The sequence below is a fragment of the Stegastes partitus genome, unplaced genomic scaffold (assembly GCF_000690725.1).
Source record: "Stegastes partitus isolate 25-593 unplaced genomic scaffold, Stegastes_partitus-1.0.2 Scaffold474, whole genome shotgun sequence".
NCBI classification, from domain to species: Eukaryota; Metazoa; Chordata; class Actinopteri; family Pomacentridae; genus Stegastes; species Stegastes partitus.
The window spans coordinates 434,669-449,013 of NW_007578205.1; the positions used below are offsets into that span (position 1 = coordinate 434,669).

The window sequence follows — 14,345 nt, forward strand, 5'->3', positions numbered from 1 at the left end:
TGACAAAGCAATTTCGACAAAAGATCTTGAACCGCTGGAACTTTTGATCATATCGCGAGACCTTCCTCAGCAGATGGTCGTCATGGAAATGTAGATTTTCATATGTAGGTGTTTTGTCAACATGTGCAACGCCATGACAACGTACGGTGAGACTTCTTGTCCAAGTGATGGTTTAAGCAAACGTCGACCTACATCTGCAGAAATGGAAACACTAAGAGGGGAGAAGTATTTCATAAATATGGAGCTTGACTTCAAACCAGAGCAGGCTGCTGCAGGTATGAACAAGGAGCTCAGTGGAAAGAAATCAAAATAGAAGGAACAACAAACATCAGTCAAGCAACTAATGGCAAACTGTGACATCCACATATTGCCTAAAGAGCCTTTAAACACCAATCACATCGTTTGATTTGTTCAAAATGATCAATTTCTTTTGCTAATTACCATTTATAACAACATATACTAGTAATAAGTCCATAGTGTCCTTAGATTAGTACAAAATCCTTCTCCAATAAATGAAATGAAATGAATGAAATGAAAAATACTTTATTCATCCCAGAAGGGAAATTCAATTAATTTATAAAAAGATAAAAAAATAAAGCTGCACCAGACAAGTTTTACAGTTTAAGCTTGTTGAAAACCTGACTCCAAAAGCTTTTTAAATATTATTAAACTATTGTCGTACTTATTTGTTTTTACTAAAGTTAGGCCGAATCTCGTTTTCTTATCAGGAAGGCAATGCAGCATCAGTCTGTACATCATCAACTTGAGGAACCGCCGTCTGACTTTTGAAAACCTGGATAGCCTTGTAAAGTTCATGCCTTCACTGCAGCGCCGCCTCACCACAGAAGCTGACCCGTCTGCGTTCAAAAAGGCGAATGTCAGGGCAGAGTGCCTGAGATCGTCTTTCTTTTATGAAGACGACGATGTGGAGAACGCGAGACACTGTCCTCTGCTGGCAAAACCAGCACAGGCCATGATGACCCCTGCAGGCTTTAGGTTGGCTGGCTACATCACTACAATATATAGTGATATTAAAGAACTGGAAAAATATTCTAGTTCAGTTTTTCATAACTAATTAGAAGATAAATTGAGCTACTTCAGCAACAACACGAGAAAACCTGTGTGAACTTTAGTAACCATAATCTTGCATAATGGTGATAATTCTGTGATGAAACTGAGATACTCACTGCTCCCTGCAGGCCAGCTGCTGGCAGACTGCTGTCTCCAGTCCACCCAGACAAAGCTCACATTGCGGTTCTGAAAGCAGACCAGAGGAATGACATCCTCCAGTTGGAGCAGGACCATGTGTCTGTCCACAGGGTTGTGTCTTCGCTCTACAGTGCAGCAGAGGAGCAGATAGAGGGCTGGTTCAGGGTGTCTGACTACTCTGAAGACGGGCAAATGACCGTGTCAGTAATGTGCTACTTCCCAACTGAGGAGAGGGTGAAATGGGATGAGCCTCAGAAACAAAGGCAGGGGGAGGAAAACTTTAAAGAGGAGAAGCTCCCCGAACGCCTCAGACTGTAAATCCTGCTAACAGTGACTGAAAGACACGAGGCATCCCATTCCAAAACACCACAAGTGCCTAACATGACGGAGCTTCAACAACAAGAAAACAGATTTTAATTCTGGTGACTCCACACCACAAAACATCAAGGTCACAATCTGACAAAACCAGCAGAACATCATCACCTGCACAGGCTGATACGTGACTCCGGAGGTCGTCATAGAAGATCCTCTGCTCCTCTGCCAAGAACATGTTTGGCTTCATGCAGCAATGGAGATATTTATTTTCTTGAATGATTAAACAGAAAATAATTACAAGAAGAACCAAAGGAATGTTGTATTGCCTGCTGCGCTTGTAATCTTTTCATGGGAGCTGCACAAAGTAATCATATTTTAACCTTGTTGAAATCAAGAATTTTTAAAGGTTTGATGAATATTTGTCTGAGAACACAGGAACACACTTGATTTTTTCAGGAAGGCAGATTAAACAAATGCTGAATGTGAGACTGCATTTAGTTACAAGAGCAAGCAGAACACAGACACCATGTAGCACAACAAGTACTATTTTATGGGCCACTCTTATACAGCACCTTTTTACCTTAATTAGGTTCTACGAATGGCTTTAAGTGTTTTCCATGCACACACTCACAAACCAGTTGCAGCAAAGAAGTCGGGCATTGGGCTACCAACCTTGCGATTTAGCTTAGCTATGGCTGCCTGCAACACTTCTGCATTATCTGAGTGCAGAACTTTTACTTGTAAGAGTATTTTTACATTGCTGTAGGTTTAGTTTTACTAAAAAAAAATCAGAGCACTTCTTCCGCCACGGCCACATGCGCATTTAAACCTCTTCCCAACACCAGTGTGACAACGAGCACACACATTTAATCGTCTCCTTTGGATGCCTGCCAATAGATGGTTTACCACCGTGTTATGACTCATCCTCAGCTTCTGTGTCCTTAGGCAAGATAACTGAGAATCACAGACACAAGCCTTGACCGCTATCTCACTTTGGAAGGATTTTCATTTTTCTGCTTAAATGTGCTGGTGGCTAGATGAAGGTTTAGCACTTTTTTTTTTTGTTAACCATTTAATACTAACACGCAGCTCTGGAAAGCTCACTCGTTGCCCATGTTCGACAAAAAAGACAAAAAGCATTTGAGATTTATCTGCTTTGTATTGAAAGAAATGATTCAGACTGAAGGACGGAAATTCCAGTGACAAGGAGGAAGATGATGGTGAAAGTCACCTTGCCGACGCTTAGGTTGGGCCCACTAGGTGGAGATACACAGGATAAAAGGAAAATATTTAAGATCAGAGAAAGTAAATGGACAGGGTTAGAGTGTACTGATCAGCCCACACACATGCAGACTCAGCTTGCCTGTCTTTACCTCAGCAGCATAGCTGGACTGGTACTCTGTCAGCAGCCTCCTCCTGCTGGGCTCTGTGCCGTAGTCAGTCGGCTGTACATGGGCCAGAGGCAGGGTGCTGCTCCGAGGGAAGGTTTGGATCTCAAAGCAGCAACTATCTGGGCGCTCAGTTTCCCATGCACAGCTGGGAGCGAGAGGAAAGCAGAAGCACACAGTGCAAAAGAGAAACATGAGAAGAAACTAAATGCTTTTGAAAAATGGGTTGACAGTGAAAATGTGAGGTTTGTATCTTTGGTTTACCAACTGCGCTGCCTGGGTGGAGGTTGAAGGAAGGTGCTGCTGTTCAGTCCAATAGCTGAACTGACGCCCCACAAGTAGGCACTGCTCTCCCAAGCATCTAATCAGAAATGGGAGTTGACAAAGTGTATTCACTGACATATTATACTTACTGCATTTTAGAGATGCTGGCACTGTGCAGTGAGATTGTATTTAACACATTTAGCTTTCAGCTCAATGAATCAAGGCTTTAACATTTAGGACTCAAAGCTCCTTAATCCATTTTAGGAAACATATTCATTATGATGATCCAACACTAGCCTGCATCCAGTTAGCTTAGCTTAGCATAACAACTGTCACCATCATCGTGGAATTTCAACAATTTAAAATGAACAATTAAGATTATGACCCTACAATAGTATTATTTATAGAAATGTACCAGCCTGAATATTAGGATTAAGATCCTAAATATTATTTGTTATATACATTTACCTGACTAATTTAGATGTGAAGGTTTAGTCCCCACTATATTATATATTATGCAATCGTACCTGCCTAAACATTAAGGTTTTGAGCCCTAAATGTCATTTAGTACACAAACCTACCTGACCAGTTTAGACATTAAGGTACAGACCCTCCAATACAAATGTATCTGCCTAAATGTCAGAGTTAAGAACCTTAAAATCACATATAGGACAAATGTACCTAACTTTAATATTATCATTAACAATCTACAATATTACATATTATTCCAAATTACCTGAGTAATTTAAAACATGAAAAACCCAACAAAAAAGTCTACTTGTTAGTGCTACTGTTGCACCACTGTAGCTGTTTGTAGTCTTCATGCTAAGCTCAGTTAGCCGTCTGCTGGCTGTAGCCTGATATTTACTGCACAGACATGAATCAAGTATTTTCTAGAGGATAATACAAAACCTATCCAATAGATTTCGGATCTTTTATCTTAGATACATACAAAATAAAACATGCATTGCTTGAATAAGCCTCACAAGAATAAAAGTTGCATCCTCAACTTTACGATACAGGACCATTTTATGGGTTTGACTTTGTGCATCATGGAACTTATGAGCATGTGAGGGAGACTTGTTCTACCTTGCCAGGATGTGATAACTGGACTTAGGGCAACAGAAAAATTGGGGACGCGCTGCAGTCCGATTTCTCTGGACAAAGATCTAATGACATCTTCACAGCAATCTGGGCCGACATGGGACGACAACACAATCACACCTAAACGTGCACAAACAGAAATTTAAAAAATACTGGATGTGTTTCATTACTTTCTGCCCTTTTGGTTAGTAAGATATAGTTTAAAAGCTCTTGAGATGAAAGCACACACGAGATAAATCAAATCAAACACTCTTGAAAAAAAAAGAGAAAGAAAAAACAGCTGCCTCACCTTCCTGGTAGAGAATATCTGTCTTCCAATGTGGCTCATCTTTTATCTCCCGCTGCTTCAACACATCTGCTGTCAACACAAGCAAATGGATTGAGTGTCTGTACACCTGCCAACTTCACTGTGTCTGTGTTTTTACTCTTTCCACCACAAACGCAGTGCCACTGAGCTTCATCCTCCTCACCCAGTGAAAGCCCATTCTCCCTGGCAACTCTTGCTTCCTGTGACCTGGCATCTGTCATGATGGGGCCGACACCCCCAGTTTCCTCAGAAAGGGGGCCAAATGGAGGCAAGAAGGCCGGGAAGAGGGAAGAAGAGGGATGCTGGGGGAGACGGAGTACAGAGTGTGAGGGAAGAAGACAGGATTTACACCTCATCAGAAACAATAGTGTTAGAGTGGAGACGCTACAGGTGAACAGAGTATATATATATATATTTTACTAATAGATCTGACCATGGAACTTCCCCATTTGATTACTTACAAAAAAACAATGATTGACTGTATTAAGAGTTTTCGGAAAATGCATGTTTAAATACACAAACAACGTATTATAGATCTAAAAATAAATGGTCCAATTTGCATTAATTACCTGAACAGATATCTATACATCGGATACAGCAAGCTTCAAAATCTCTGATTAACTCCCTGCTTCAGGGTGTTGCACAGAGGATTTTAAATGTCTCTTTTTATCACTTCATTAATCAGAAAATACAGGACATAGCCGGAAAAAAAGTCAATATCTTGCCATGCTTTCATGAACAACATGTTATATAAATGAGCTTATGGATGATATAACAACAAACTCCTGTGTAAAAACCTTTAAACTGGACAGGCTGGTGAATGTAAGTGCAGCTGCGGTGGACTTTTATGGCTCGAGTATGAAACAAAAAAAAGATATCAAGTGTAACTGAAATGTAATGACCCTGATAAACATCTAAATGTGGATTATGGGTGTTTTCTTTTCATTAGTCTGAAAAAAAGCCAATTTATGGAAGCAAAATATCCCCACACTTATGAATTAACTGAAGCATCAAAAAAATATGTTTTTGCCAGAAGTCAAGGGCTGGAAAAAATAAATGCCACACTGTAAAAATACTCTACTACAAGAAAATCCTCCATAGATAACATTATTAATGTAAAAGCACACAAGTATGAATTGCAAAGTGCACTTTGAAGTAAAATAACTTCCCAAAATGGCCGCTATTTGTTGTAGCATTCACAAATATGTGGTACTTTACTTGTGTTTGAAGTAGTCACAAGAATTGTCACACAGTGTAGCAAAAAGTACTCAACTCTGAATATTCAACTACAGTACAAATAACTTAAATTTGAGCGCAGCAGTTGAGTAACTTTAGCTCCACCACTGTTAGCAAAATGCTAAAATGTCCGAAATGCTAACAGTTAAAACCGTTACCTGGTCACCAGCTTCAGGGAACCTACCAATATTAGCTTATCACTAGACGCTCATTTCACTTAAAAAAAAACCTAGGAAACTAAACTCCAGAAAGTTCTTTCAAGTTAGTTTTGCTTCCCGTGTGTCGTTTTTATTCGCAACACACAGCTGTTTGCGGTTAAAGGCAACAGAAAAATATCTTAACCTGCCTGAAACTGAGCGCTAATTAGCATTAGCAGCTAGATGTTAGCCAGTGACGCTAACCTGACAGAACCGAGTTACGAAGGTTAGTGGACATCGAAAACGGGGCTTAAAGGAGGAAATATCGGACTTAAAAAGATAATACATACTGAATACACATGTTGTAATTAATATAAATATATGTGTTTATCCAGTTTACCTTCAGGTGGTTTGAAGAGATCATGGTTGACATTTGACTCCTCCTTGTCACAGTCTGAACAGTCAGACTGTCCAGCGTCTCTGTCCATGAGCGCCAGTGGAATGTTCCTCATACTGTTTTTAATTAAATGCATTTATTTTACTGATTTCTGTTCTCTTTGCTGTAGTACACAGTTACTGCTATTTCTGTTGCATATTCATCATTACCTAAAACAAGTCCCCTGTCACATTTCTAAAATCCAAACTATGCATTGAGATTTATTGCAATATATACACCCTTATGTCTCAAAATGACAAAATGTGTTGCATAAAATGGAATAAACTGGAACAGAAATGAGTGCCTGTGGATCCATGGGGGGAAATGTTTATTGCCTTATCAGTAAACAACAACAAACCCTCTGATGAAATTTATTCTAATGGTGCAATTTACAAGCAAACAACAAAGTACTTTTAACAATCTGTGAAGACTTACAAAACTTGCCCTTGAATGTACTAATTTCTAAATTTGTAAACATAAAGTTAGTTAATGGATCTCCACTTCATTGGAATTTTTTGAGGGTCAGAGAATATTTCATTTCACAGTGCTTTTATTGTCAATCATGAATGTGAACTAGTGTTTAAAAGTGCAAAAAATAAAATAAAAATGCTTTAACAGTAAAATAAAAGTTTGGATATCTGTCACACAGCTGTTAAAGCCAAACCACTGACTTCTGGAATATTTTCAACTACTGTTTTGGTATCCTGTAGTGAAATTATGTGCAATATTTTCTTACAAGCTTGTTGTTTGGTCATAGTCGTCATGATACAAATATGACAATAATTGCAAACTGGCCAGTACATCTTCCTCAGCTGTCTTCTCATTAGCTGCTGCTGAAGGTGTGTTGGTAGAAGACCTTGGCATTGGCTGCATAATCCATAGTTAAAGTGGCACTTAAACTCTGAGCCGCAAGACTGGCGCCTCCGACGGCTGACGACTGCTGCAAAATCAGGAGGCTGTAGCCACGGAAACGGCCCTTGAACTTGTCAGATGATGCTACTGTATTCAGGACCTCAGTGAAGCCTGGGGGGGAAAAGACAGTGAGACTTCTTCTCTACAGCAGCGTTTTCTTTGTCTTTGAGTATGAAAATGAAGGGAAAGGCAGTTAAGGGCCAGGGTTTCATGATGCAGGGCCACTGACCTGGCTTCAGGAGCTCCCAGCTTTTCCACACTGAGCCCACACACAGGATGGGTAGGCCGAGGGCACCGCTCAATAAAGGCTGACAATAAAAAAAAAAAGAGGAAGAGATTGAGAGAAGTGCTTGTATTCATTGTTTAAATGAGTGAAAGTTCAGGATTGTGCAAGTGTGCTACCTCCTGTGTTGCGGGTAAAATTGCTTCTACATGTTTTGCCAGGACTCTCCCAGCCTGAATGAACACATACTGACAGAGAGCATCCCCTGCTTGTGCACCTTTAACACACAGACATAGTTTAACATTTTACCTACTGATCTTTTTCTTTATTATATCAAAACTAAGCAACAGTAATGTGCTGCCCACCTTCGGCCAGTATCTTGCAGAAACCTGCAAAGTGGGGCTTCTGGAAGTTTCTGTAGAGGTGTGGCAGCATGCCCATGAGATCTGACACCTGAGATAAGAGAAAAATGCTTTCCATAAATCAGATGATACTCAAATCTGTGATCCCAGAGATGTTCGAAGTCCTGCATCAATTCTGATTGGCCCACATGCAACATCAGCATAAAGTTTAATTCAGCACAAACATGAGCTCGTATCATTGTATAAATAAGTTGTGGCAGTCTTACCTGGAAGTACTCCTCCATGGCTTTTCTAACATGTGTAATGTCGTGAGGAGGCTCAACCAGTTTGTCACTGGCATCAAACACCGTCTTCACAGCCGAATGTGCAATCCAGAATGCTGAGAGAGAGAACAATACCTAAAGGCTTTTATCTAAAACATAAAGCTATTATTCGTAGATTATTTATCACCAATAGCCTGTATATGAAAGATGGACGTAGCCATAAACCTTAAGACTATGACAGAGTGATCCTGCTTCTCACTTGATTTGTTATCTCAGTTTATGTTTTCTGATGAGTTTATGGTCTCAATCATTAGTTTCACATCTCTTTCAATACAGCACGAAGCTCCTTTTGTAAATTATGGTTCAATTTAGAGTAAAATGAACAATAAAGCAGGGTATACTTTAGGGCGAAGCTATATTTTGTTTGACAGCTATCAAATCAGCATGTGAAGCGTCCTCAAGTATCCAGTCAGACCCACCGTTTACTCATGTCAGGTTTCAAAACATAACGACGCCAGATGCCAAACTCGATGCTTTAAATATACATCACAAACCAGTGGGTGACTTAACGCTTTCTACGTCCATCTTTAACATCCAGTCTATGATATCGCCATGGTTACCTGCTCCTTCGTCGCCCATCATGTGACCCCAGCCTCCACAGCCGATCTGTGAGCCATCAGGATTGACTAACTTGCAGTTAGAGCCAGTTCCTGATATCAGGACTACACCCCCTGAGAAGAAACAGAGCCTGTCTGAGCTGGGCTGACCGTTGCTATATGATAACAAAGATGACTCCGATGGTGTCATTAAGCCATAAAGTTTGGAAAGACACACAAACGGTGATATATATGTGTCACCTAAACGGTTATAGTATCAAGCCTCACCCTGTTTTTCAGCCGTATATGTAGCCATGAGAAGCTTTCAAATGTGTGGTCAATTCTTCTAGAATTCAATTAATTGGTAAAACAATAGCTGATGTGCACACCTGTATCCTTTAAAAATGTATACCATGTAAAACATATACTATATTATCTGTATTTAACTACAAAAAAACATGGTAGAAAACAAGAATGAATTGAAGATTCAAGATTAAATTAAGAGTAAATGCAGGCAACTCCTACACAAACGTCTTTAAGTTTTGTGCTCAGGATTGACTGCAGTACAAAGACGTGACAGAAAATGACAGGTTACCACGGTCGCTGGCCGTTGCCATGGCTCCGATGGCGTCGGTGGTGATGAAGTAGTGCTCGCTGAGGCTGGGGAAGCGTTCCTTCATGTGAGCCATCAGTCTGTCGTTGGCATCCTGCTTCTCCCCTCCACTCAGAGACATGCCCTTCATGCACACAAATCAGAATTTAGAGTTGGTGTTGTTTAACCTGTCAAGAACCTGCACATGGCAAACACAGTTCCACTGACCAGTGAGCACAGCGGTGTGTTTGGATCCAGTCCTGCCTCGACCTTGGCTCTCTGGACCATCTCGTTGATGGTTTCGATACATTTGTCCACCCCAACCAACTGGAACACACAAGAAAAGTCTTTAGAAGATCAGTTGCATTTTAGACATTTAAGAAACTTACAAATCCTTCATCAGTTCATCATCTGTCCCTCCTTGGTTATGTTAAATGGATCCTTCATCACTTCAGCTCACCCAGTGGTTGGTGGACGGTCCAGTTGTCTCGACCAGGAGCTTTCCATCTGAAGACAGCAACACTGCTTTGGAGTGGGTCCCTCCACTGGACGAAGGGAATGATAACGACAGAAACACATAAAATAATGACAAACAAGACAGCAAAACCTTAAAAAGAATTTAAGTAAGGCAGAAAAGGTACTGGCAGACTTTGTTTAGGGGTGCAAGAAGCCCAGCAAATATTAAAAATTCACCGACACAGGCATATTAAACGATATATTTGAAATAAATGCTGAGAAACTTCAACTGAAAGTGAAATCCTACAAAATTGCTGGGAAGAGAAGTGGTCACGAGACACACACACTCAGAAAAAAAGCGTGTAGTCTAGTTTAGCATTTATAAATAACTCAAAAAACGGAAATAACAGCCTCCAATACACACAACCCTACACTGATAATTCATAGAAACAAACGTGGACAAGTTTTTCTGAACATTTTAACTCATTCTCACCCTTCTACTCCACCGAAGACGGATGCCATGTCTTAGTTCCTGTTTTGGTCCGAGCGACTGCGCAAATATCGCGAGAACAGTAGACGAGCGGCTCCAACCTGCAATGCTGGATCCTGACCAGCAGGTGGCAGCTGTGTCTCTCTATGCAGGTTAATGGGAAGTGAGTGTGGTGTAACAGGGAAGGTTGTAAATCATAAAACAAGCAACATAAGGTCACTCAAAGATGTAAATGAGAAAAATAAAAATATGATAAGATACAGTAGAAACAAATTTTAAATGTTGCCTGTTTGCACAAATATACACAGATAGATATACTACAGAAAGGTCAAATTACACAGAGTGAAACATCATAAAGACATTTATTGACATCCATTTATTTTTCTAGTTTATCAAATGTGGTTCTAGGATCTTTTCTATTTCAAGACAGTATCACCCTTGTGACTACAAAGTTATTTTACCAATATAATGACCTAATTATTCTAATTACACAATTTTTATAGTTTGCAACTCTTAGCAACAAACCTAAATTGCAGTTAGAAAACAGTACTTGGATTAAACAAACCTTTAAATCAGTAAGGCCCTGGAGATAAAGTATTATTTTGGGTGGAATTAACCTTTAAAATTATAGCTTGTGAATGGAAAGTGGTAGGTTGGGTGGAATAAATCTTCAAAAACATAACTTTTGTTCGTTAGCGGGTAATATTTAGGTGGAATAAACCTTTAAAAAGCTGCATTTGGGTATAATGGAGGTGCACTTTTGCTATCGACCAGTTCAGTAGATGGGGTTGTTATTGAAAACAAGTGTCCTAGAGTGTGATCCTACAACTGTAGCTCATTTACATATAGTACTGTGTTGATTGAACTTAAAATTTCTTATTAGAAGAGTTTTTGAGAAACACAAGATCTAAAAAATGAGGCCTTGTGACTTCAAACACCTGAGAGTTCACTCAATTTATTAAATTAAGCTTATAGGACAATAAATTAGCATATGGGAGCCTCACAGATAGTCTGGAATTGTCGTCTTTGTGGCTAGCTGGTTCAATTTAATGTCTTAAGTTCATTGAACTTGTTTTTTCAAGTTCATTTAACTTCACTCAGCCAGTTTTACACGTTGACAGCTTATGAGATGCATTTGAACCAGTTGACTCTCATTTTAAAGCAGAAGAGGAACTTACTTTTCAAAGCTGAACAAACCTAAAGTGTATTTGCATGCCATCATAAGTTACAGGAACTCAAAATTAGACAAAAATCCCACTGACCCAACAGTTATATAAGGTTTATGTAAGGCCTTAAGGTTTTCTAAAATGCAAATATGTGACAAAAACCGAACGACAGGAAAAAGAACAGAAATTTCTGATCTTGGGAAGGAACGCGGGCCAATTAAAACCCATTATGTGTTTTGACTCATGGTTTAAGAATCCATGCTGAATGTCAAGAATAATATTGACAGAGATTTAGCACCGTTCGGTAATGGGCTGAAAACAGGGACACCAAGTTACACCGTGAGCCAGCAGGAGGCATCTGCAACACATTAATTTGGGGGCCAGCTTCTCTTGCCAACAAAGGCTGCCGAACTCCAAATTCCTGCGATATTTCTGTAGTTGGAGGATATTTAAGCACTAATAGCGAGTTCACATTTCTTTGCACGTGGAATAACAGCAGTTGTCTTTCCGATTTGGTTCTGCAGTGATGATCCCACAGTTTATTTGACAGCATAATCACCACATGCACGCTTTAGTTTATGTAATGCATGTAGTTTATATTTGCGTTAGAAAGTGCGTGTGTCAGAGCTGAAACCAACAGTTACACAAGAGCGAGGAGGTGGGAGGAGGGAAGAAGAGGAGCGGCTCTGAGCGCTCACCATGCTGCTGCTCGCTCCTCCTGCAGGAACACAGCTGCATGAAGCACTTACACTGCATGTTAGTCCGGGTATCAAAGTAAGAGTTCACAGTCTGTTTCTATTTAGGACCTATTCATGCTGGCTTTCACAGGACGTATAACAACCTTGCACTATGGTATATTTTTGCACCTTTGCACTATAAAACACATATTGTTTTACAGCTTCTTTTGCACATCCTCTTTTTTTTTCAGTGTTTTGCAAGTTCAACATTATCTACCTCAATTCAAAAGAGCAGAACTGAACTTTTTCCGCACCATAAATATTGCATGTGCTCCTTCCTGTACATGACCTTGTTGCACTGTCATGTACATGTATATATATTGTGAGCAAAGTGTGTCTGATAAATGTATTGTGTAAGTAGGTCAATGGCTGCACTTTACAGCGACAGAGAACTAATTTTATTTTTTATAGCTCGTTATTGCTGCCTATAATAATAAAGCCTTTGAATGTCACACTTATGACCACTTCAGCGCTTTGTAAAGCATAGACTCTGAAGTTCCTCCATGAATAGCTACGTCTGGTAAATTATGATGATGTGTCTTATGTTTATAATAATCAGTTGACCTTTTACAGCAACTAAACATTACTGTTGAGTTTCCTGTTTCAGATGATTTAAATACCACTGACTAAACCAAGCTGGTGAATTCATTAGAGCTCTACTTACTGCATGATTTAACTTCAGACATCTTCAAGCTTCTTTTTTTTTGATTGGTAATTGTTACTATTAGTGTCCTATAACTAAACAGCTGTTGCAATAATGAAGAACTGTAAGTATATTTGGACGAGATCAAAAGCCTTAAATATTTCTCTTTAACTTGTAGGTACATGGTGTGTGTTCTAAAATAAAACTGTGTTGCATCACATTACTGCAAAATAGTTAGGTATGATAATTACATTCTAAAGCACGACTTAAATGGAGATCTGTAGTTGAAGTTGTGTGTAGTATTATAAAATTCTTCTCGTCCTCTGGAGCCCACTTAGATGACTGTGCTGTAGGTCATATCTACACATTGTTGCCCACCTCCTGCAGTGTCTGTATTTTGATCAACACTCAATTCTTGCAAACTAGCGGACGAGTGTAACACCGGCCCAACATGCACACGATCACTGCAAGGGAACACAATAAGAACACACAGCTCTAAGGTCCCACTCTACTCAGAAATCTGTTTTGGTAGATGCTACTTTTCTTGAATGTTTGACCTTAATTATGCAGAATGGTGCAAGCTCAGAGTCTGATACTAGAAGACTGTCTTTAGATTCTTCAGCTGGAAGGTTTCTCTGAGCTCAGCTACGATCTAAACTGAAGGTAGGTGTGCACATGTGAGCTGGATTTATGACATTTGAGCTCATCTTGAGGCCAATTCTTGAATTGCTTTCAGTTGCCCCTTGGGGACAAATAAAGTTATTTGAATTGAATTGAAATAAATTCTGTTCCAGGAGGATACTCAGGTGAGTTTGACTGACTTTCCTGCATTGCACATAGTTAGAACATGAACATACAGCAAATTATTACACATATTGTATGCATTAGTTAAACTTTTGAAATGAAAAGTAATGGCAGATTGACAGATTCTGGATTTTTTTTAATGATAGGTGAAGCATGGATTCACTTTATTTACTTACTTTATTTAGATTCCCATATATCGGGGACATGTATCTGCACCTTAAACTGTTTATTTGTTGATCCAACTGCTCATGGTTTCTCAAATTGCCCCAAGGGGACAATTTATTTATTTATTTATTGTAATTGAATGAATTGAATAGACATCAGCAGATAAGTTAACTTGTAAACTCTACAAATGTGCAATATCATCAATGGCTATGCTGTGCAATATTTTTCTAAATTCATACTGTACATATAACTTATACTGTATACTGTATATATAACTTATTTTATACTTAAATCTCTTCTATTTTTTAATTTTTGCTCTTTATTTTGTACTTTATTCTATATTGCACTGAAGGAGCTGCTCTTAATCTCATTGTACATGTGTATAGTGACAATAAAGGCATTCTATTCTATTCTATTCTATTATTGAGAAGAAAAATATTTTAGATAATAATTATCTTTGAAAGCAGTGCATTTAATAATAAAAAAAAATGTAACCAATTTTGAATGCCATCTATTTAAAGCGTCTTCGAGTTTCTTAAA

At 39.1% G+C, this 14,345-nt stretch overlaps 1 protein-coding gene and 1 long non-coding RNA gene across 2 annotated transcripts; both read right to left on the reverse strand.

Moving 5' to 3' along the window:
- Window positions 1-2,698: 2,698 nt before the first annotated feature.
- Window positions 2,699-4,335, reverse strand: LOC103360937 (uncharacterized). The gene is made up of 4 exons (XR_520381.1): window positions 4,266-4,335; window positions 3,177-3,273; window positions 2,898-3,060; window positions 2,699-2,780 (listed from the first exon to the last, which is right to left on the reverse strand). It is a non-coding gene; the product is annotated as an uncharacterized LOC103360937 (long non-coding RNA).
- Window positions 4,336-6,697: 2,362 nt separating this feature from the next.
- nagk (N-acetylglucosamine kinase) lies at window positions 6,698-10,355 on the reverse strand. Its single transcript, XM_008286881.1, has 10 exons — window positions 10,294-10,355; window positions 9,805-9,889; window positions 9,573-9,671; window positions 9,348-9,489; window positions 8,777-8,887; window positions 8,160-8,272; window positions 7,897-7,984; window positions 7,711-7,808; window positions 7,538-7,616; window positions 6,698-7,419 (listed from the first exon to the last, which is right to left on the reverse strand). The coding sequence occupies exons 1-10, from the start codon at window positions 10,320-10,322 to the stop codon at window positions 7,220-7,222; spliced, it is 1,044 nt and encodes a 347-aa protein (XP_008285103.1). The 5' UTR covers window positions 10,323-10,355; the 3' UTR covers window positions 6,698-7,219.
- Window positions 10,356-14,345: the final 3,990 nt, after the last annotated feature.